The sequence below is a fragment of the Mastacembelus armatus genome, chromosome 2, assembly GCF_900324485.2.
Source record: "Mastacembelus armatus chromosome 2, fMasArm1.2, whole genome shotgun sequence".
In the NCBI taxonomy this organism is placed as follows: domain Eukaryota; kingdom Metazoa; phylum Chordata; class Actinopteri; order Synbranchiformes; family Mastacembelidae; genus Mastacembelus; species Mastacembelus armatus.
In genome coordinates, this window is record NC_046634.1 from 7145351 (window position 1) to 7168712 (window position 23362).

At 39.6% G+C, this 23362-nt stretch overlaps 1 protein-coding gene across 1 annotated transcript in view; it reads right to left on the reverse strand.

The window, feature by feature from the left end:
• Positions 1–23362, reverse strand: part of LOC113127348 (interleukin-1 receptor accessory protein-like 1) — a 176056-nt gene that overhangs the window by 65670 nt on the left and 87024 nt on the right. The window contains exon 5 of the mRNA XM_026301821.1: positions 8695–8769. Within this exon, the coding sequence (XP_026157606.1) occupies positions 8695–8769 (75 nt within the window). The remainder of the gene's footprint in view (positions 1–8694; positions 8770–23362) is intronic.

Here is a 23362-nt window from a genome sequence, read left to right on the forward strand (position 1 = left end):
GAGCAGTTACTAACAACATTATCAGTAACAGAAATGTCATCGTGTTAAAGGAATTGTAGAGGTGGCTGGTCTATTTTATTCTATTCTATTTCGGTCCATAGAGAGGTCAGGGTCTAGCTGAGAATGTCATAATCCCTCCCACTACTGAGGAAAAAATATTGTTTCTTTAGTGAAGTTATAGAAACAAGGTGTTGCCTGACTCATAGCAGTTTTGAGACAAATATCTGCAACACTTCATCTGACACATTCATATTCCCTGTAGCATGACCGCCCACGGACCACACAGAGGAGCACAACTGTAGATACAATGGACCAACAAAGCAGGCGAAGACTGTGTCGAGAAAGACAAATCTGACCATACCAGATTGCTTTAGCACATACAAATCCCCTGAGGTGGCAGTGTGAGGTGGTAAGAGCTACAAAAGACCTTTGTGTGGGTGAGTGTGAATGTGTGGCTGTGTGAATGCTGAACATTAGCTTGTGTTTCTGCTTAAGGATACTGCATTTTGCTGCATCATAACATCATATATCTGTGCTCTCATGTCCCTACATGCCAGTTGCCAAAGTTTGCTGCCACTGTCATCTCCTGCCCCTCGAGACCGTCATCCTGGCCCTTCAGCTTCCTGGCAAGACATCAGAGGATATTCTATCTCTCTCTGTCTCTTGCACACACAATAACACATACACAATCAGAAGCTGGCCCAAAGATGGGAGACCAAAGACAGTGCAGAGGGAGCATCGCTGAACCAAGGTCAGGCTCCGGGTGGAGAGGAGAGACTGTCATCTCTGTCCAACCTGGACACACAGTCACATAAATGCAGCCAGAAGGAAACCAATATGGCCACCTGTTTGGCTGGAAATACAGCAAGGGCAATTAGTTCAACCAGGCAACACACATCCCCTGCCAAGGGAATGATGATGAGGGGGAAGTTTGCAGGGTTTGCATTTTGGCTGTGGCTGGCTTTACAGCAGAGGCTAATAAATTCTGGAAAAATAAAAGTGCAAGCTAGTCTGGTTCTCTTAGCATTCAGGAGAAATAAACTCAATAAAATCCAGGGAAGAAGTAAAACTTTACAGTAAAAATCAAGCAACAAACAACCTAAGAAATTAGAATGAAAAGGATTTTCTTCATGTCACCAGAGAAAAAAGTCTTAAACACCTGCTAGCAGTTGAAGTTCATGAATAGTGGCTCACAAAAGAGCAAGGTGACACCATCATATTGAGGTTAAACTGAAGGCTAATCTAATGGCTGTAAAAAACTGCAGTGCTTAAGTGCCACAATAAAAGGTCTGTTTAAATTTAAAGCAGGTGTCTTTTAGGTGCCAAGCTGTCACACAGTGCCAAAGAAGTTGCAGAGCAAGTCCTCCTGCTGTTGAAAATCCATATGCTGGTGTTTGAATGAGGTTGACTGCATCACCGCTACAGTGCAGAACTTACTGACACATGACAGCACCGGAAGGAGTATAAAGAAAGTCGAAACAAGGCAGTGTACAGTATATATGTGTGTGTGTGTTTAGACGTGGTGGTGCAGGCCTTTGAATTTCAAATCCTAGCTCATCCAGCTGTTGCTTTATCAACATCTGGAAGGGGGCCGCACTGACTGCACTTAGCTCTGGTAACACTGGAGTCACGAGTCAGAGAAAGGCTACGGCAAAATCAAATGATAACCCCAGAACTCACTGCTGAAACAAGCCCCCAAAACACAACTGTAACAATCACACAAGTGCTGGAAGGGGCTGTTGTACTGAACATAAGGTCCCACACACACACCACTACTGCAGGTTTGACAGGCTGAATAGCAAGTGCACAGCTGTTAAATCTTAAAACTGTCATGAACTGCAATTCATAGTGTGATGCAAAGAAGCAGGTGTCAAGAGAAACACCACCACGACACTGAAACACTCACACTGACAAAACACTGACACCAGATTTTGATATTATATGTTAGAGAGCGAATAGCTTTGCTGTCCAGATTCCAAAGCACAATTTCAGATGTAATCTTTTCTAAAATTACATCTACAGCCACATCACCAACCTTTGTCTATCAGTAAAGTCAATTCCATCATCCTTACCTTCATAAAAACTGTCTTCAGTATAATTATACCACTGCAGCAATGGTGAAAGAAATAACAAGAAATACCTCAGCTAGCAGATGAGTCAGACAAAATCATCAGCTATACTGATCAGACTTTAGTCACAGTATGTGTTGCTTTAGAATGTACTTTAAATGTTGCATGACCGGTTTGTTCTTCTGTCGATCAGCAACCCTCCTCAAACAGTTTCATGATCTCCTGATCCCCTGATGCTAGTGACAACAACAAACCAGACTTTCTGTGAACCACATGCCAAAGCCTGGTTTATGATTAATAGGTCTACCCAGAGACAAGAAGCATTGCTGGCACACACAAGAGGTAGTATATCTTAATACTCAAGTGCCTTGGCCAGTTCTTGCTGATATTTTCTGTAAGGAGAGCAAATGCCTTCAGACATTTTTCCTGTTAGTTTACCGAGACAGGTACACGACTGCAGTAACAAATGAAAATGTGAACATGGTCTAGCGAAGCTTCCTTTGGTCTAGCGAAGTGATGGGGTCTCGTGATAAACCTGCACAGACTGTCCCCCTCATTACTGTTCTAATGTAAAACACTAATGGGTGCATTTCTTCACCAAGAATCCCTTACAATCACCAGCAGAAACCCCCCTCTCTAATATGACATTCACGATTTATGCCTCCACGCTGCAGGGCATATTAACCATTTGGGACAGTGTGCCGCCTTGTATCCACTTTCATCAGTAATAACCCAAGGTAAGACACCATCATATTTCATCCCCTCTGTGAATCTTAAATGATCTCGCTCACTTTTTATCCCATGCTCTGACTCTTCACCCAAACTCCCGGTACCCTCATTTCTCTCTCATTCTCTTTTCTCCTCTCTATTCATCTTTATCTCACTTTGTCTTCCCCTCACTCCAGGGCCCCGATTCATCTGGAGACTTGCCAGGAATGCAGATAGGATCACTCACAGATGTACAATAACTTGAAGGGAATAAATACACCCTAATTGAGAGAAATGATGTAATATTGATCCCGGGGCCTCTGAACCTTTGGCATCGATGGAGCGTTCTGCTGAGCCTGTGACATTTAGAGGGATGGCTGGTGTGTATGTGAGACTGAGCATGTGTGATATTAGGAATAGGTGTTACTGAGGCAGTGCTGTGTGAGACTTTCTTTTTCTTTGTGAAACTAAAATGTGTCTTGTGGTTTGATGAGAACTTTCTGGCTCAAATAGGGACTAACCAAGCATGAGCTAGAGGAGAATATTTCTCTGCTGGCAGAATATCACCAAATATAACACAGAACTGTGACAATACATCATGAGAAGCTTTGAAGTGTTTCATTTAAAATGTGTCTAGGACAATATCTTTGTGTGCTGTTTGTACTTGTACTGTCATTAACACTTGAGTCTTGTTGCAGGCTGCCTTTGGGGTTAAAGGGAATAAACACCTGCAGCCTCAAAAGTGTCACTTCAGCAAATACCTGAGCCAAGTTCTGTGGGTTTTTGGTTGAAATGGCTTATGCTTTTCATTCCAAAGTTATTTTTATTGTAGCATTATGTAAATTAGCCCCAGTATTTCTAGTCCTTGTCCTGAGCTTCAGGCAAACGTTACTAAAACTTCAGATCTAACCTGTTCAGTGCTGATCAGGCAAACTTCATTCACTGGTTTGGTTGGGTTCATTGGGCTGCTGTGAGAGTGTAGTGTGAAAGCAAACCACACCAATTACAGGATGCTCTGACAATAGAAATGAGATTTTAGCCTGAATTCAACAATAAAACTAGTATTAAATCTTTCTGATGATCAGTGAACTGAGAACTCCAAGTGTGAAAGAAACCTTCAGCACTCATCATTTTACTTGCTGTAACCTCATAACCATGAAGCCATCTGCCAAGGCCTTCACAGAAGTCTGTGCTGTAATGCATCAGGGATTTTTCATCTTGAACTTTTTTTCTTAATTCCTTAAGTTTCATGTTCGTTTTATTTCCAGTTTAACATATTTAATGTTAAAAGCCTTTCATTTGGCTTTGTGTTCCATAAAACTTTCCTTATCTAAAAGGAAAATAAGAAAACATCTGAGGTGAACTACAAGGGGCCATCTGAAAACAATACATGATTTCCATGTCACAAGTAAGACAAAACTAAAATTAATGTGCGATCATTATGTCTATGTCTATTTATCTTCAGCAGAATCTTTCACGTCTACTTATCTGTGGCATGGTGTGCTTTCACCCCATTGCAGATTGTCAGCTGGACATCTGAGACATACTAATCATTAAGTATTGAAAATGCATCTACAGAAATCCATACAGCTACAGGAAGAAATCTGTTCCCCAATAATGGCGTGATCAACATTCATAGACTGATAAAGTCAACTAAAGGTTATACATTTCAACACCATCTGTTGGAGTGAGTTTCAGCTACATTCCTGACATTTGGTCTCTTGTCTACATGCAGTTCATCATTTCTTCCTAATGGCGCTCTGCTTCTACAGAGGATGTTAAAAATACAAAAGTAGAATTTGTCACACACAGATCTGAAGTTATTAAATTTCTCAGTTGGGATTTTCAGCTTGTCAGCTTAAAGATTCTAATGGGATTCTCACAACAACCTGACCTGCAAAAGCCTAATGGTACAGTGATATGACTACCATCCTCATTACACAGGGGCAGCAAAGTCTAATTTCATATGGCTGCAGATTTTGAGTCAATTTGGGACAATAATGGCTCATTTCTGACAGAGATAAATTCTGTTCATATCATTAGACAATGAAACTCCTTCCAATGATTGACTGAAGACCAATTTCCAGTTTACACTGTTATTATTCACCAGCCAATAAAAGAGGAAACCTCAACCCCTGAGAGGACTGCAGATTGGCAGACTGTTATAGTGAGGCTGAGTAGAACAAAGGGATTTTCACAATGAGCCTTTGTGAGAGGAAGTGATACAGATTTTTCTGCTATGTAATTAAAAGAATGCCTGTTGTATTACTTGGTAGTAGCTGCCGGGATTTACTTCTTCTCAGCTACAACAACACTAGCAAGGTTTGACGTCAATGGTGGGTGGCTCTCAGTTGGGGTTCAGGTTCATCCCAAACATGTGAGATGAAACCAAGGCTCTGTGTTGTGCCACACCAAACTCAGAAGACCATTTCTCTATGGATCTGGCGCACTGTCATCATGAAACTGCAGAGGACATGTTAGGGTTTTTTAAGTTAGTGTTAAACAATATTAAGGTATCTTTATTTGTTTGCAAATACTAGTATAACTTTTTTAACCATCTACAGTTATAAAGGAGAAATCTAAACAATACAGAGCAGCTTAAACGCAGCTCAAGGCTGAGGTGGCAATGTACGCTGTATCTCTGACTCTTTCCTCTGTTCATAGTTCGTTGCTCAGCTATTGTCCATCAGTGACTGAAAACATAAAAAAATCACTCACATTCCCTAAAGTGGAAACGAAGAAAACCCTGAGCTAAAGTACAAGAAGACAAGAGGGGAAAAGTGAATCAGTTCAATTGCTCTGACACAAAACAAGTATCTATCAGTGGAAGGTTTTTTTTTTTGAGTCAAGCCTTCATGTGTAAGCTTAAGTATGAAATTCAGAGGAATTTAGCAAAGAGGTTCTGACACTATCATTGTTGCAATTTCAGAAAACGTACTGTGGTGTGATGCCAGGTGGATCAAGTGCAATATCCCAAAGAACAAGGCAGCTGAAAGAGCTTTCTAACAGCCCATCAAGATCACAGCAGAACCTGCTGGGTATTCCCAGAATGAAAATCAGAGTGTCACCATAGTGGTAAATTCGATTTAACCCTAAATAAAATTTCAGGATAGAAAGTAAAGTGAAGCTGCAAGTGACACATCAGCTATACACAGAAAACAGCATTCTACCAAATTAAACCTGGCAGCAGCAGCAGCAGAACAAAGGCCAAAGAAACAGGTTTGTGTCTGGAATTTTGTGTGAATCCCCCGTCGGAGTGTGTTCAAGGACACAGGCGTGACAACAGCAGTACATTCACTCAACAAGGAAACACATATTCATATAATAAAGCAATTAGTCATGCTGTTGTCAAAGTGTTTAGCGTTTACAGACCATACACATTAGCAGTCTACTAGAAACTGACTACTGCCACAGTCACTCTGCTTGGCTAGACTGTAGACAATTATTCTACATCTGCACAAGCCAGTGAAAGCAGTGTGCCTTGAACTGTCAGACTGAATTATAGACCCAGACTGACTCTGATCTGTCCCACAGAGAAAGCAGTGGAAAGACATGCCCACCGAGGACTGAGAAGAGCATTTACACAACAAGTTCTAATCAAGCATTTTGTATTTAATCAACTATAAAACTGAGGAACCACATCCATTAAAGAAACAGGCCATGGACAAAAAGTGCAGACAGATTAATTGTAGCGTCCCATTTACAGATTCCTCGATTCTCACTGTTCATCCCTCAAGTTGAACCACAAGAGCCTGAAAAGTATCTCTCCACGTACGCCTTTTCCACTTCTCTCCCTTCCTCCCTCCCACCTGCCTAATTAACTGTCAGCTGAAGCCATTTATGCTTCTGTATTTCATGGGAGAATGAATATCCACCAAAGCTGCAATGACTGTGGAAGGATATATTGGGTTTGATTGGGCTCTGTGTAAAAGACAGGGACAAGTGAGAGGAGGTGACAGGGTCTAATAGAGGTAGGAATCAAATAGGTTCATATATTCGCCAGAGTTGCTGAATCTGTGTACAGTATCAGTATCAGTGTGTGCAGAGGCGGAAGGACGAACAAAAAAAACAGTTCTTCCTACGCCTCATTCACTGAAAATCAAAATCAAGATGACAATTCAGTATGATACAATTAGTTAAGGGGCTCAGAGTTAAACAATTGAATATCTCTGAAAGAGTGTAAAAAAAAAACACTTTAAGAAGTGCAGTATAAAATAATCAAGAAAAGCAGCACATCCTTTCTCTGAAAATTATTGCCTGTTCTCACAGCTATTAGGTAATGGACTTTGAAAATCCCCATCATCCACTATGAAACACTTAATCAGATGAAAAGGGAAGGGAAGCTTTTATCCATCATCAATTTAAAGCTACAATGATTTGTGCCTATTTTCTGATTGCCACCTCTTACCTCTGTGAGCCAGTTGTGTTCATTGGCCATGACAAATGTACTTCAAAGGAAGCTTCCATCATGACCCATTTTCCCTTCCACTAACAGCTGAGCTTTCGCCCAATAAGGCACAAAGTGGGAATTTTCCCATGAGCTACAGTGCATCACAAGCTGGTAAGGCAAACGGAAGACTACCGCTCTGAGGCAGCCACATGAGGCAGAATCAGAGGCAACCATTTGAAGTAATGCTAACATCATACATTTAATGACTATGTGAAGGGAGCTTACGTAAGGTTCCTCAAAAATATCACTTCAATTCATTACTGACTCATTACAGAACAACAAACACAGGTTGCATCCATGTTGAAAAACATAACTAAGCTGTGATGAGTGTAAATACAAGAGGCACTTCACAGGTTAGGCAGAGAAAAAGCAGTGGGCATTACCACTGAGTTTCCACACCCACTGAACCGCTTTCTTTTTCATTCAGACGTGATGAATGACTCATCCTGTTGTTCTTCTATTATACTGAAAACTCAAGGTTTGTTTAACAAAGGGCACAGAAAATGAAGGGACTTAATGGAACATTTTGTTACTGAACACTGTTCAGTTACTTCAAGTCAAATTTGTGCTGCACTGAAAAGCCAATGGAACATATAGGAGAGTATTGGAGATCAATACAGCTCAAAGGCTGGAAACAATTACAACACCATCTATTTCAAAATGTGGCAAATATTAGTTGTGCCAGCACAGGACACTTTAAGGAAAGGCAGAGGGTATCAGTAGTTTTGTAGAATAGCACTTTCTTATACTGTCAAACTGTCAAATACAACACTTCAGGCAGGCTTTTCAATTAAAGGCATGTGGAAGAGGGAGGGATTATGCAACACTAAGAATGTGAAACTAAAACATTTGTGAAGAAAAGGCTGAGTTTCACTGACAGCGACAGAAAAACACTAATGCACACGTGATCTGAATGAATGAATGCATCAAAACGGTGTTTTCAACAGAGAGAACGTAGAACCGACAGAGTGGTGGCTGCTGTTGTCAGGATGAATTTGCAATAATTTTCCTTAATTTATCAAGACAACAGGTAAACACAGAGAAAATGGTGGGTTTGCCTTAATGGAAAAACTACAACAAAGCATTTTAACGGGGTCACATCAGAAAACAGGAAGGTTTCTTGTGAAAGTAAAACATGACAAAATACTGTCTAAAACACAGAATAGAGAAATATAGAGAGAGGTTTAAAATAAATGGACCATATTCTCTTCTTTAGTTGTAGTAAATAAAAGAGCTACAGAATCAGAAACTCAGTCAAATGTTTGCTAATTCAATTCGACCCTGATATTTCCACCATACATGGACAGCAAAGGAAGAAACTGACATAAATCGCTCAAAACAAAGTCACGGTTAAGTAGAACAAGACCTACTTCTGGGAACTGGCTTTGACCAATTAATCTGTACCCATGAGCCATTGTGACGAACAAGCATATGCCACAATGTGGGGACTGAAACATGTTTACTTACCTATTGCCATCTCTATGATGCTCATTTGGCTCTCTGACGGGAAAAGGATTTTTGGCGGTTTGTCTGTCAGGGGAGCTGCGAAAAGAACAACAGAAAAAAAAAAGAGAACACATTAAATTCACATCTTTCTCCCCAAAGGACAAGGGGAGTATGATTTATTCATTAAAGACCTCAATAAATGCAAATTTAAAATGGGAACAAACACATAGAAATATAGGATTTAAAGAGTGGACGGAGGGAAAAAAGGAATGAATTACTATGACTCAGAGTTATCCATTCAAAGCAGCAGCTGCTTCAATACTGATGCTGTTCATTCCTCGTACAAATGAGCGTCTAAGTGACGACAGGGCTTTGACATGGACTGCAGCACAAATTGTGCTGTATATGCAGTAGCTGTGTAGCTAGTCAATCATTTCTGAATCTACAGTATACCCCCTAAGGTGAAAATCATTCACAGCTGCAGCAGGCAATGGAGGTCAGGGGCGGCCGTAGGACATTCGGTATTTCAGCAGTGTGCAAGTAATATGAAATTATATAAATGTTTAAAATAGTAGAATAGAAGTACTGAAGAAAATGTACAACAGAACCTTCTGTACAAGTAATATGGTATATATTGTTAAAATGTCAGCCAGAAGCAAGTTGCAGATTTAAAAGTGTATCACAGTTAAATTAGAACAGCCTTCATCCCAGCTCCCTTCGAAATACACCAACTCCAATTAGACAGCTGCTGAGTAACAAAAGGCGTGCACTTAGAGGCTCCTCATTATAATGATTCCCTAATTGGTTCTAGTCTTCAAAGTGGCATCAGAGAGGTTTTCTACCTCAGCATGCTTGGAGATACTCAGAGGAATGAGGTTTGCTTCAGTACAAATGACTTGTGGTTTTGAATGGAACAACGATCGCTGAACCTAACCTGGAAAACTGAGCTGAGGAAGAGTATTCACGTATACACAGAGCTGCATTCTCCAAAATTCACTTCTCTGGTGATAAACAATAACCTGCCATAACAAGTGTTGGTGTTATGTAATAGTGTAATAAGTGTTAACACACTGGTGACATTTGCTGTTTTGCCAATAAGAAAAAGCTTTCTGGCTAGCTATCAACCAGAGAACTGCAGATTAAGGGAGCAGACATGAAATTCAGGATGGAAATGTCAAAGTCAAATGCCTTGTTGATTTACCCTAACCTCTCCAAGCAGCTCCTGTGGTTCACCATTATGTAACCTCTGTTTTTGTCAGGGTCACCAGACATCCTTGTTAGGTAAACCTAAACTTAGATAATGTCAAGCATTTAATGTACAACGTCTGAGGTTCTTTCACAGAATAAGCAAAAATGACTTGATTGCCTTAATTTCTCTGCATCATTAAAGGACAGCAAGATCTGTACCTAAAAAAAGAGACAATTTTAAAAGCATAATCTCAGAGAACCACTCAACTCAAAATGTCAAATGCTGCAGGTGACATTTAAATGCATCTGCAGTGTGCAGGTATTTTGCAGTGTGTTTTCATCTCCTGGTGGCATCTTCATGGCAGTATTTTTATCCAAAGATGCAACTTTCCTGCAATGATGTTGACTGAGTTGTGCTGAAAATAAAACCTTAGTTCTGGCCTCAAAAAGAAGGATCATACAATGTGGGGCCTGAAAGCAAAGATCATTTATACAGTATATTACAAATTTAAAAGCAAACAACATATAATGGTGCCTGATGGGTTAAAGAAGTCTTGTTACATTACTTTTCTTTGTTTTGACCAAATACATATCTGCTTACATTACTGTGTTTCATTATGGCATGTAAAACTGCTTTGTCTTGGACAAGGCAAAGCAGTAAATAATGTGGCTGCCATGTATTTATAGTAACATGAAACAAGAAGTTGTGTGGGGATACCAACATCTAATATTGATACACAGCTCATTGCTTGTCTGGTTAAATTACTTTACACATTATATATTTACATTAACAAGAAAACAAGAAAACAAACAGCATGTTATTTTTTTAAATATATATTAAGACAATGACACCCCATATTCAGCCAAGACTTAACCCAAGGTTATCATATGTGTCACTGCAGTGTTGTAAAAGTATTCTTATGTGAAATCGACACTTACGTGGACGTACTTTACAACTGCTACAAATTTTACTGGCCACATGCTATGCATTATACAGAAGCACTTCTGGCAACTGCCTCTAGTGGCACCTGGAGGCTGCTGGTCTACACAGAAATGTAGTCATGTGCTATTAATACAGCACGACTGCAGACGGAGCATTAATATTTTACCAAATTTGTAGACTAGTCTTTACATATTTGATATGTAAGTGACCAAAAAACCATGAGGCGTGACAGGGCTTCTGGGTTAAATCATTAATCTTGAAAAATTGTGATAGCACTTCAGTTTAGGACATTTTATCACAGACTACTGAAAGATTACTACAAGTCACTATATTTTAAAATTGCTCTGTCTTCTACACCTTTCTAAATTGCATCTGCATTTTGCATTTTACCTCAGTCGGAGAGGTTTTACTGCAGACGCAGACAGGGAGAGGAGAGAGAGCTATGTCAACACTGCACCTTTATAGTACACATTCCAGGACCCGAGCATCCCCAGTTTTATCTTTAAATGCTAATAAACCACATCAAAAAGTAACATGTTTGTAGAAACTCAACATGATGACAATCAGGATCGCCGCACTAGTGCAATGGTGCAGACCAGTGTAAATAGGAGATTATGCTAAAACCAGGGGGATTACACACTCCTGCTGAGTTATTTACTGTTTCCTTCATTCTACCAATTTTATACTGAGGTCTTATTCTTATTTGCCTGTGATGGTTTTTATCTACAGAACGTCATCTGAGCAAACAGGATGAGTCTACTAGTATCTTCTTAGTTAAAGGGACATGACATGCTGTGGTAACCTTTTTTTTCCAATTCAAGATGAGAAGATGTTTCATGACTTGTTTAAAAAAAACATCATGACTGGACAGGTATCTAAACAAGAACAGTGAAGCTCTCTTGTATTCATATGTGGATCCTTGTTTTGGTTTAAACAAGCTGGAGGTAAAATCTGGAAGGTTAATCAATGTTGGCGTATTTTCCAGTGACGCTCAGGTTGATTTTTTTGGCAAGTGTGATGTCATTTTAAAGCTAAAGGTAATAAATTCAGGGAATGATATTTAACTCTAGCAGAAATACTGCCCTTCACCCAAATCAAAAGCACGCTGCTTATATATTGTTCGTCAGTGGGATCCAACTGTGCTGGAAGGCATGCAAACACAGACACATATTTCAGGCTGGCTGGTCTACCAATATAAAACCATAATTCTTCAGTGGGTTATTATGGGTGGGAGTGGGCAGGCTTTTTTGCTAAGGGGCTAGATGCCAGTCTGACCTGCTTCCTTGCACACAAATACACAAACAGTATAACCACATTACACACATTCATGTTCACACATGAACAGTGAAAAGCTTAATGTTGGTATGAGCTGGGAAGAAAATCTTTAAAGCGTTTCTAACAGGCTCTGTGATCTGCTCTCACTGTGATCACCTGATGATGGATGAAGGGATGGATTAATGAAATAGAAAAAAAGACCTTGTTCTCTGCCATTAACTCTACCACCACCTTCTCTCCCCTGACCGTCAGTCTGTTGCTCGCTGTATGTCTTGTCAATCTGTCTGTTTCTGTCGCTCGCATGGGTGAGAAAGAGGGAAAATGAAAAAGGAGGGAGAGGATGAGAGAGGGAGGGAGAAGGTTGTGGTCCTCTGTTCACACCTCATTAAAGACACTTCAGCAGACATAGATTAAGAAGAGTAGCGTGTGTGTGTTTGTGAGATTGTTAGAGGAAAGATGCAATGTGATTTCCATGGGAGAAAAGGAATTAAGACAGTTTTAAAGCAATTTGAGGAGCAAACCTTGTTATTCATTCACATGCAAAAAATATTTATATATCTGATCTTTTTTGGCCTGCAGTCCTGACATCTCATAACAAACGTTACGGCTGTTATATTTCTAATTCAGTTTCTTCAGAGCAGTAATGACAGTGGGACTGATATGAAAATCTCCCTGAATATTTTCTTTTTTAAATATCAATCCTGTTCATTTCAAAGATGGAATTTTTAATAAAATCCTAACATTAAAACATTTCATATATTGACAAAACTCCTGTTTTCACAGTCACTGTGATGATTATAACACACAGAGCAGCATTAAAAGTTATTTAAATTCATCACCAAAAACCAAACACAAAATTTCAGGGCAATCTAATCAACATATGTACAGATATTTCAGTCTGGACCAAATTGGTGGACTGCAAATAGGCATCTTCATACTGCAGGTACAAATGTGACTTTTTTCATAGAAACTGACACCAGCCCAGTTGAGACTTGATATATTAGCAGACATATATCATTATTGGTACAAGACTCAAGGACTTTAATATGCTGGATAAGTTGGCAAGAGCGTCCTCAAACCGGACTGAAGCTGAAGGGAGCTTCTCAACACACAGACGGAGAAGAAATTTGTCAGCAGCTGTCAGGGGCTGTTCAGATTTTAAAAGTAACCAACCTCCTCGGGGAAGGGAGGATAAATAGATCTAGATTCTAGGTGTCATGCATGCTGCAGTCACTAAGCCATTTTGTCAAAAATAGTTTGTGCTGGTAAATATTATAACCCATTTTGACAGTCAAAATAAGGTTAAATGACTCTAAAAAAGTACCAGTGTAATAAAGGTACTTACTGCATATTACTGTATTTTGTACTCATTCTGCTGCTTTTGGAAGTATATTATTTTTGAGTGGCTGTCATCGAGTACTTATAACGTTTTACTGTGTAGTTTTCCATGGTAAAATAAACAAGTCAATAGACTGGAAAATGCCATCATAAATTCTTAATGTGACCTCAGCTGAAGGAAAAGTGCTTTTATTACTTTACAACAGAACGGGTGCAATTTTCCTTTAGCACTTACAAATAGCACTGACTACACAAAATGTGCAGCCCTGTCAGATAGACATAACAGTTCAGTGTTCATGAGAACAATGATGCTGCAGTATGGGAGTTACGTTTTATAGTTCTGGCAAAATAACTGTTATTTTAACAGGAGGACTTTGTGGCTGTTGCCCTGAAACATCTGCCTGAGAACAGCAGGCAAAATGGAGCAGAGTCAGGAAAACTGCAGTCTCTGGTCATTTTTCCCTCTGCACATATGTCAATTTAACAGGCACACTAAATGAAAATCTTGAGGAACACAGAAGAAAATTCAGGATGCACTATTGGTTTTACAGAAATAATAGATGAAACAGCCTTCACACTGTTAGCTTGCTCAAAGTAATTAAATATTAGACATTAGCCTAACAACCTGACAGTGGTTAAAACACACGCTGGTGGTAGATGTGGGACTATGGGCAAAGTTGAAATATAATTTTTCTGCAAGTTCACAGGTTTTGATAAATGACTCTCACTGCCTTTTTACTCACGTTGGTTTCACTGCACATACACTAACAACCTCTGCTGCTGTCAACTGGGATAATGTTTCACTCCACCTGATGTCATGTTCTCCTCTGTGGCCTCTCAGCCCTGCTGTTGGTTCTGTATGTGGAGGAGCAGAGTCCTGACTTCCATCAAAGACAGCAGAGGAGATACAGGCGCAGACCAGATGCTGCATGGACCCTAAACTCCAAAACCACATTTTCCGAACTGCTAAGCTCACTCACTGGTGTCTTCAAGTACCAATAAAATGCTCTTGGTCCTTATAAACTTACTTTATATAATTACTTTACAGCTAGCATCCCTGGGAACTCAGTTACAATAGTGCACCCAAATATATTTTCACATTTGCACACAAATTTTCACTCACATATTTGAGTGAAATGCTGGGACCAAAAAGCCGTGGAAAAGTCTCTCAAATACTATAACGTTCCCAGAATCCTTCATTGTTTGCTGTTCTTAAATCCATTTTTGCCATGGGAGAGAACTGGATCAAATGACCATGGACTCATGCTTTTTTGACCAGCCTACTATCCACATAAAGTGCAACAAAATTTGTCATGCAGTGCCATGTTTTCTTCTCCTCAGCCATCCAAGTAGTGGTGTTGGTTGCCCCATCATGGCCTCATTTTCTTGTTTCTAGCTGATAGGCGTGGAACCTGTACTTTTCTACTGCAATGCTGTAGTTTTCTTCTGCACACCCCAGTTCTACTGTGTTATACTGTACCTTTATTAGCACTTTGTAATGTGTCTGGCAAATCACTTCTGACCTTATTCATTGATTTCCACTACAGAACCACTGCTAACCACTTCTGCACACACTATTTGAAAGAGGCTGCACCCCCCATGTCTACAAGACACATTCACACCATGAACAACAAATTCTGTCTTGCCAATGCCAAAACGAAGCTGAAATCTAACTGCACGTCTGTGTGTTTTGTTGAGTTGCAGCCACTTGTTATGATGGATATTTTGAGGTAAGAAGATAAATCTTTTATCTGAAAGAGGATACTGCTTGTTAAAAATGAGCTATATGCTCCAGGAGAATCCCACGGCTGAAATTGTGATCTTCGAGAGCACTGAAAGATACACTATTGAAAAAAAAAAGAACCCTAAAGAAATGACACTGCAACACACTCTGAGGATACTTGAAAAATACCAATATACAAACCCTGCAGAAAGAGAAAATAATAAGGGCATATTTCCTTATTGAAAAAGGTGTTGTTTTAGGAGATCCATCAAAACAATTGAATATGAGTAAGCTCACAAAATAGGACAATGCATTCAGGGGAAATCACATAAATCATATAACTGCAGGCAGTGGGGATATCCAAGAGAATTCACTCTCTAGTGAGCGGCTCTGAAAAGAAGAGGCTCCACAATGAGAGTGTTGCTGTAATGAGAGGTCTTTTTCAATCACATGCATACTTTTTGAACCTTGAGCCAAACATTTGCGCTGCTGAACAAAATCTGTCCACACACGGATCATTTGCAACCAATCATGCGTAGCTGAAAGAGACTTGCTTAATTAGAGAGGCCTGCACTCATTACTCACCTGTTTCCTCAGCAGGAGCCACCTGCCTCAGAAACATGTTTTTCACTTGATGATAAGGAGGGTAGTAGGAGGGGGAGGTGGGAGGGTAATATGTTTGAAGCTGCGTAGCCTAAAATATCCCAGAGGGGAAGAGTTGATGATGAGTCAGAGAGGAAGGAGATGATGGTGGAAAAGAAGTGGAGTTGCAAGAAAGCTCGGGGTGGTGTATGAAAATTATTTTGCATGAGATAGAGTGGGAGACTGAACTGAGAAGACATAGAAAGAGCTGGTGGGAAACATCAACATGTGAAGATACTGTTTGCTGCTACTTCAACATTAGGGAAAGGGTGACAGGATCTTCACTCTTGATTCTTAAGGATCAATATGTTTAATAAAGCAAAAAATGAAATGATTTAGATCATTGCTTACAACATAAATGTTTATGAAGCCAGCAGGACATGGAATAGCAAGAGAATAAGGTTTAGTGCTTGTGGAACTAATATTAAGAAATAAATTCACAGCCTGCATAGTTTATTGACAGCGATGTTTCCTGCCTGGACTACTGGCCTGACTGAATTTCACATCTGACTTACTACGATTAGAACATAAAGTTTTCAATTCAGTAGTCAAATTGTATCATTCGCATCATGTGGTCAGATTGATTTGTCAAGGAGCGGGTAAACCTGTGGTTAGGACACATACAAATTGGCACACAGATAAAAGCAAGACTGCTGCTCTGAATCTATATTTACTGCATATTCGCAGAAACTGTTTCATTTTATTCTGTCTTCCTGATCCTATGGAGGTAAAAGCTTGTTTTCCAATTTGGATGCAGTTGCACATGACTTTGAATTGTTGCATAGCAACAGATGTGTGTGCCTAGTTGGGTTTTGTTTTTACAGCATCATTTTTTTTTTACAATATGTGACTTCTGACTGAGATATAAATGCTAGCTGGCCTTCATGGCAGCAGATGTGATGATGAACTCCAAATGCAAGTTAAACATTTTTGATGCGAGTGCTTCACACCAAATTCTACTAACACACTGATAATCAGTGTTCAGCTTAGAGACAAACATGAGTACTACCACACCAACATTATTTCACTGCCTGTTTGCTTTTTGTGATTCTTCACTTGTCAAAATGTTATGGTTAACACCCCCCTAATAGCTCATCTACAGAGATTCATTAATGTGAAACTAGACTCAGGAGATGGCTGTCCCTGGCTCAGGAAGACTACACTGCGTTAACATGCAAGGTTCTGCATTTGTGCTTTCTACAAAACACATTAACATTCTGAAAAGCTCTTTCCTCTGCAGGGGTTTTGCAATTCTGCAGCACAAAAACAACAGAAAATCAAGTGAATTTAAAAAAAAAAAAACTAAATGGGAGTGATGTATCAGAAAATTCATGAAGAGGTTGGTGTACAGAAAATCCACTTCACAGTTTTAGGGCAAATAGAAGGCAAGGAATGAAATAAAGTTAACACAGAAGCAGATCTCTCTCCAGTTTTCACTCATCGTGAACATACTTAAGAACCTTATGCAAATAGCTGCTATTTGTATGAGGCAGAATCAAAGTAAAATGTACTATTGATTCATACATGGTCTTCGATATACTGTGTTCTCAGCAAGCACTGCTTGCCGTTTGTCTTAGCTTTAAATTTAACTACTCGACAGGCAATACCTATGTACTTCCCTGTAATTAAAAAGTGAATTAATCTTGAGTGCTGGCTGTCATAAATTCCCCCGTTTTTCCCCCAGTCCGCTTTCCGGTTCCCCTCAATAAATATATTCAGAGCAATCAATAGGGGTATTACTACAGTATGTGTATATCGCTGTGGGAATCAGCTTGGCAGGTTGCCTTTGGCAGTGCTACACTTCCCGCTTCGGCCATGTTATCCTGCAGAATAGGCATCTCCAGCTCTATATGAGCACTGGCTGCTGTTGAGGGGATGGAGGGACTAACATGTGGAAGTGTCTGATGAAGGGCTGCTTAGCTGGAATTTGTTCTAAAAATCACAAACATGAATTTCAGCACAGGAGAGAAGAGCAGAGAGAAGAAACACCACTAATGTGACAAGTTCTGCTTTCTTGAACATTTAAAATAATGTGAAAGAAACTTGCAATTACGCAGATGTGTAAACCGAGGCTGTGTGCTGTAATTAATCATGATTGCGTTAATTACACTTTGTTTTGCCATAATGAGGACTAAATAGAGACAAACAGCAGAAGAAAATATAGAAAATGAAAGATCTCATGCCAAATGACACTCTGCAGCCTCACAGTAGCTATATTGAGATTTCATTGCTGTGGATATTAAAAATGCCAATTCTCTCCCTGCGGCAAAAATTCTCTCTCATTCCAGCTCCCTTAACATAGTGAATTATTTCACTGCTCTGTTTGTAAAAACTTGTCTTTCAAGTCGATCATTTCCAAATTTTCCATAAGAAAAGTCATGTCTGATACAATCTTTTAATTAAGAGTTTACACTTTTATTTCTCTAGTTCAAAAAAAAAATCTATAGTGTTACAACATGCTTCCCAAGGACAAATTAAAATATCTTTGCTTAACTTGGCAGATCACTTCTGTTGCAGATTTCATCTGCAGTCAGGGCTGCTGCTTTATTTACTCTCTGCTGGAGAAAGTTCACAGTACACAGACAATATATTGAGAATCCCCTATGGCTCTCTAATAGAGACTGTGTAGTTGCTATCAGTCTAATCATACATTCAAACTTTGATTACACTGACAAGCTTGGCTGAGCTTGATTTTTAAACTAACCGACTGGGTAACAATCGATTTGAAACACAATAAACTGCATTACCAAAATCTAAATGCTTAACTGGTCAACAACTTTCCCCTGAATTCACGGCCCTGTCAGAGTAATGAGGGGTGATGATGGTTAACTCTGCTGTTAGTAACAGAATATTTATGACTGACTGAATTTATTTTGTGAATGCGAAAAACTAATTGCCAACAATATATTAATTCATTCAAAACATTTGTAATCATTCATTCACCACATGGCATTTCTTAAGTGTGTTATAGGAAACAGACCATGTTGCTTTTAGAGCAAACAAGATGAAAATAATATCACATGGTAAAAGTCTTTAAACTCACTGCAATAAACAAATGACATGAACAAACGGCATACACAAGAAAAAATACATCTCAACAACATGGTTAGACACATAAGTACCTACACACCACAAAACTACAAAATCTCCATAACTAATAACCGTACAGGGTAAGCATCTCAAAGACTGATGCTGTTTAGGAACCACTGCTATTCAAGGCCAGTACACCAAAATACATAATCTGGTGTTAAGATCATAAACCCTGTACACAACAGAAAAGGTAAAGTGTAGTAACATGCTCTCCCCCTTATCTCTCACAGCTAGGTGGTCAGCAAAAGCCTTGAATCCACAAAGTCCGGTGCCATCTATGAAAAATGGTAGAGCTCTATTGTCTGTGCCAAGCTACAAGCAGAGCAGTAAAATACTGAAAACCAGTATGAGAGGTAGCTACAGATGCAGTTACTCTAATGGACATGAGAAACCTCATTCAATACTTAGACTGGAACATTCCCCAAACGTGCCTTCACAACGAAAAGAATATTTCCTTTTAACCATCATTTGGCATTGGTTAACCCTTTATATGTTGAACACTGCTGAGTACAGAACAGAAGTCGACATCACTTCAGAGAAGTCAAATCTGGCAAAAATAAAAATCACAAGTTAAAGTCTCTGTTCTCAGCTTAAGTTACATTTTGTTTCATTAAGGACAAATTAGGACCAGGCCCCCATTGTGCCCCACCAGAATCTGACTGTCCAACCCTGATGACCCAGTACCAGATTCATAATGTGATATGTAATCGGCTTGTCATCATTAATGAAGGAAAAACATGTAACCCAGTGAGAAGGGACCTAAGATGAAACTTGGCCTCAGTCCTTAACAAAAGCAATTATTTTTGAACATTTACAGGCTAATGTGCAATTCGACCAGCGAAAGACATCCTAATTCTTTTCAACCTGTAAAAAATAAAATAAAAAATAACGAATGTTTAGTTGGTCCAACACCTTTCTCAGCACAGTTTAGACTTTAATTGCACCAATCTATCCAAGTCTTGTGTGTTAGTCACCACTATGTAAAATCCATATTACCCTTCAGGGGATGCTTAACAGTGATGGTGATGTAATAGCTACAAGGCGCAGATAAGTGTTATTGCTATAATAGTCTGAATCTCTGTAATATAATACAGTGTGTAACAGTCTGTGCTTGTCCACTCTGAGCAAATACAACCAAAATGGACCTGAACAAACATGTTTTCCTCTCAGCATTCCAGTCAAACAAAGTGGGTTGATCTAATATTGGCATTTGACTTTAATCATTGCAACGTTTGATTGCTTCTGCCTGAAATGGTTTTAACCAATGTTTTTGGCACTCAGCATAATGTTCTATGCTCAGTGAAATGTGCAGTGAGTATAGCACAAACCTTCTGCATTATTCATCAAAGCTGCCTGCAACATAACTCTGAGAAATATGATGAATCCAGTGGGTTTAGGCACTTCAATCAACAAGTCCACAATTGTCTTTAATAATAAAACCTCCAAAATGGGTGTTACATAAGCAAAAAAGAAATTCTTGGACAGGCAGACAGGTACAGTAGGAGGCTTGCATCTTAGAGGTGGCATAATGTCAGCCACTAAAAAAAAAGCAGCCAGAACCTGTGGGTCCATTAGTAGCTATTGCATGTAAAAGATACAGTTTTTAAATGAATAGCTAATAACTTTGCAGTGGAATTTAAGTATATTCTGCACAACTCCAGGTCAATCAAAGTGTAAAGTACCTGCTTTCAGAAGAACATTTTGAGAAAATTATGATTCTGCTTCCAGTGTTGGCCACATTTTCAAGTCGGACTAATTATCCTTCATTCTCTTGGGAACCAGGTCAGACTGTCTGCAGGTTCCCTTTATTTATTATTATCACACATCACATCTAGAGAAGCAGGTTTTGGGTTTGGATCAGCAGTGTTCTGATCCATTCTGGTCTGCTGAGACTATTGAATATAGTCAGTCTCTGATTTCTCTACCATGGTCTGTTGTTGAATGTCAGAGCCAAACGCCTTTCCTTTTTGATCCAAACAGACACCACACCCTGGCATTTAAAAACGACCCTTTGCATCACTAGGACAAATGATTTTACACTCCATTCAGATTCACTGTAAAGATCTGAATATGCATCATTTGCACACAGCACAAAACAAACTCACTGCACTCTTATTACTACCATTACATTCAGGACTTCCCTGACTATGATGAGCAATATAAGAATCAAATGTGAACTGAATAATACATTCAAGTGAGCACTCATGCAATACATGGATTAAACTGCAGCCTTTATCTATTAAACAGTCCCACCTCCAGCCCACTTGTCCCTCTCAGCCTCCCTCTCCAGTGACTGCTTGCTTGTGGTTAAAACCCCTGTCACAAGCTGCCTAAGTGCTCCCTTGTGAGTCAGTAACCTCACAGCTCCAACCCCTTCAAAACACACATACATTCTTTTTTTTTAATGAAAACAAACCCATTGGCGTAGAATCTATTTATCATTTGTCCTGGTCACCCATTCATTGAACTTGCCAACCAAAGTGACTACCTAAACTGGCCAGCTCTCTATTAAAACGACGTCTATTTGATTTTAACTCCACTCCAACCTCCTCCTCCTCAGCTTGTTGCCAGAGGCCTGTTTAATTCCTGCTTGGTGCCATTTCTGCACAGTGGTCCCCTATTGCCATGCTATGAATCCCTCCTCCCAGCTCTGCCACCATGCCTCCCATCTCCTTTGCTTCCCCCTCCCCCTCTTCCTTCCTCTCAACCCCTTTGCCAGGGTCTCTGCAAATCTCCGGAGGCAGGCAGTGCCAAACGTTCCAGCTGTTTAAACAGGTCAGTGGTCGGTGCTGGATGCCAGCAGGGTAACTTTGCCATTGTGATGCCCCTACAGTACATTGCTGGCTTTTCTTAACACCCCTGAATCTGTTGTCCCTGAGGGACTTGTGGGGCCCAAACTGTACTGGGGCTCAGCTTTGTGATGCTGCATTTACACGCATTTTGTTCCCCACACCCCTTTCTTGTTTCACACTTTTGTAATATTGAAAATGGTTTTAATGCTTGATGAAAAGATCAGAGCTGTGTTACAAAGGCATGAAAATACCCTAACTTAAGCGAGCAGTGTGAAACCACTGACTATGCAAAATGTTAGGCCAGCGCGCTCTTTACATGAACAAGAACTATCCTATTGAAAGCTGTGAACCTTTATTGATTTCACCTTTTAAATCCACTACAGTCATTCAGGCTAGATGAAGGGAAGAGAGAGGGAGAGACATTTATGCAAGATTTAAGCCTTTGGAAAATGGAGACACGGGTTCTGCAAAAACAGATTGTAATTTGTTACAAGGAAAGTGTTTCTGTTCCTAAAGCCACTTTGTTATTCTGCCCAGACTACTGGAAGATTGGAGAATTTCTTCACCCCAGCGTTTATTCACCATCTTTAAACTTCAGGTACAAAGGCCAATTCTTAGCAAAATTGTTGTTTCACCTCATGAAGGTCAAAGTGAGATTTTTTTTGTTTGGATTAAAATGTCATAGCACAGAATATCTTTAAAAAAATGAGAAATGAGGTAATGTAGTTGATGCATATGCAATAAACGGCTGTAAAATCAGTTTGATCACAACAGTTCCACATATAGTCAGACAGTATGTTCATTATGTAAATGTGATGCATGTGGATGGCTGATCAATGTTAACTAATGCAGACTCTATTAAAAGTATATAAATTACCAAGTAACATTACAGAGTGACAGTCACTCGTCAAATGCAGTTTTGAAAACAAACTGTCACATTGAAGCAGACATGAAAGATAAATCAAACTACAAATGTAACAGCAGGATTGGTATCGGGCAATGAGATTGCACTGGGTTTATTTTAGCTTTTTTCTCTGAAAGCAGATTTTTGCTCCAGCTGCAAATAACTCAATTTCTAGGCCGACACTTCATAAATACTGAGCTGAAAGAAGCTGAAATACTCCACAGAGCAGAGAAGAAATTCAGCATCAGGTAATACATTGTTCTGCAATTGTCACAATCTGTAAACCCTTTATTTTGATTCTTATACTCCAGCACTGTAATCAAAATCCTTGTTTGCATGAACAAAACTAGCCAATAAAGCTGATTCTGTTTCCTTCACATAACAGATACTGTATAAGTTCATTAGTCACTAGTGGCATTACTTTTTTTCAGGGTTGCCACAGTGGATCAGTTGATCCGCATAATCGATTTGGCACAAGTTCTGATGCAGCCTCGGGGGGCTGAGGCTAGCGGCCCCTGGTCTTCCAAGTTGGTCTCCCCTCCAAGTACCAACCGGACACGGCCCTGCTTTGCTTCCGAGATCGGACGCTATCGGGCATTTGCACTCAGGTGTGGCCACACTAGTGGATTTACTAATTATGAATATATTAATTACTGCCTCTTAAAGCATAGAAATCTATAGATTTAAAAAAACTGACAATAATTAAAGCTATTCCTAAGTGTATTATTAAGATCTTGTTGACATTATGATATGAGACTGGGCATAATAGTTTGTTAGTTGCCATCATATTCACT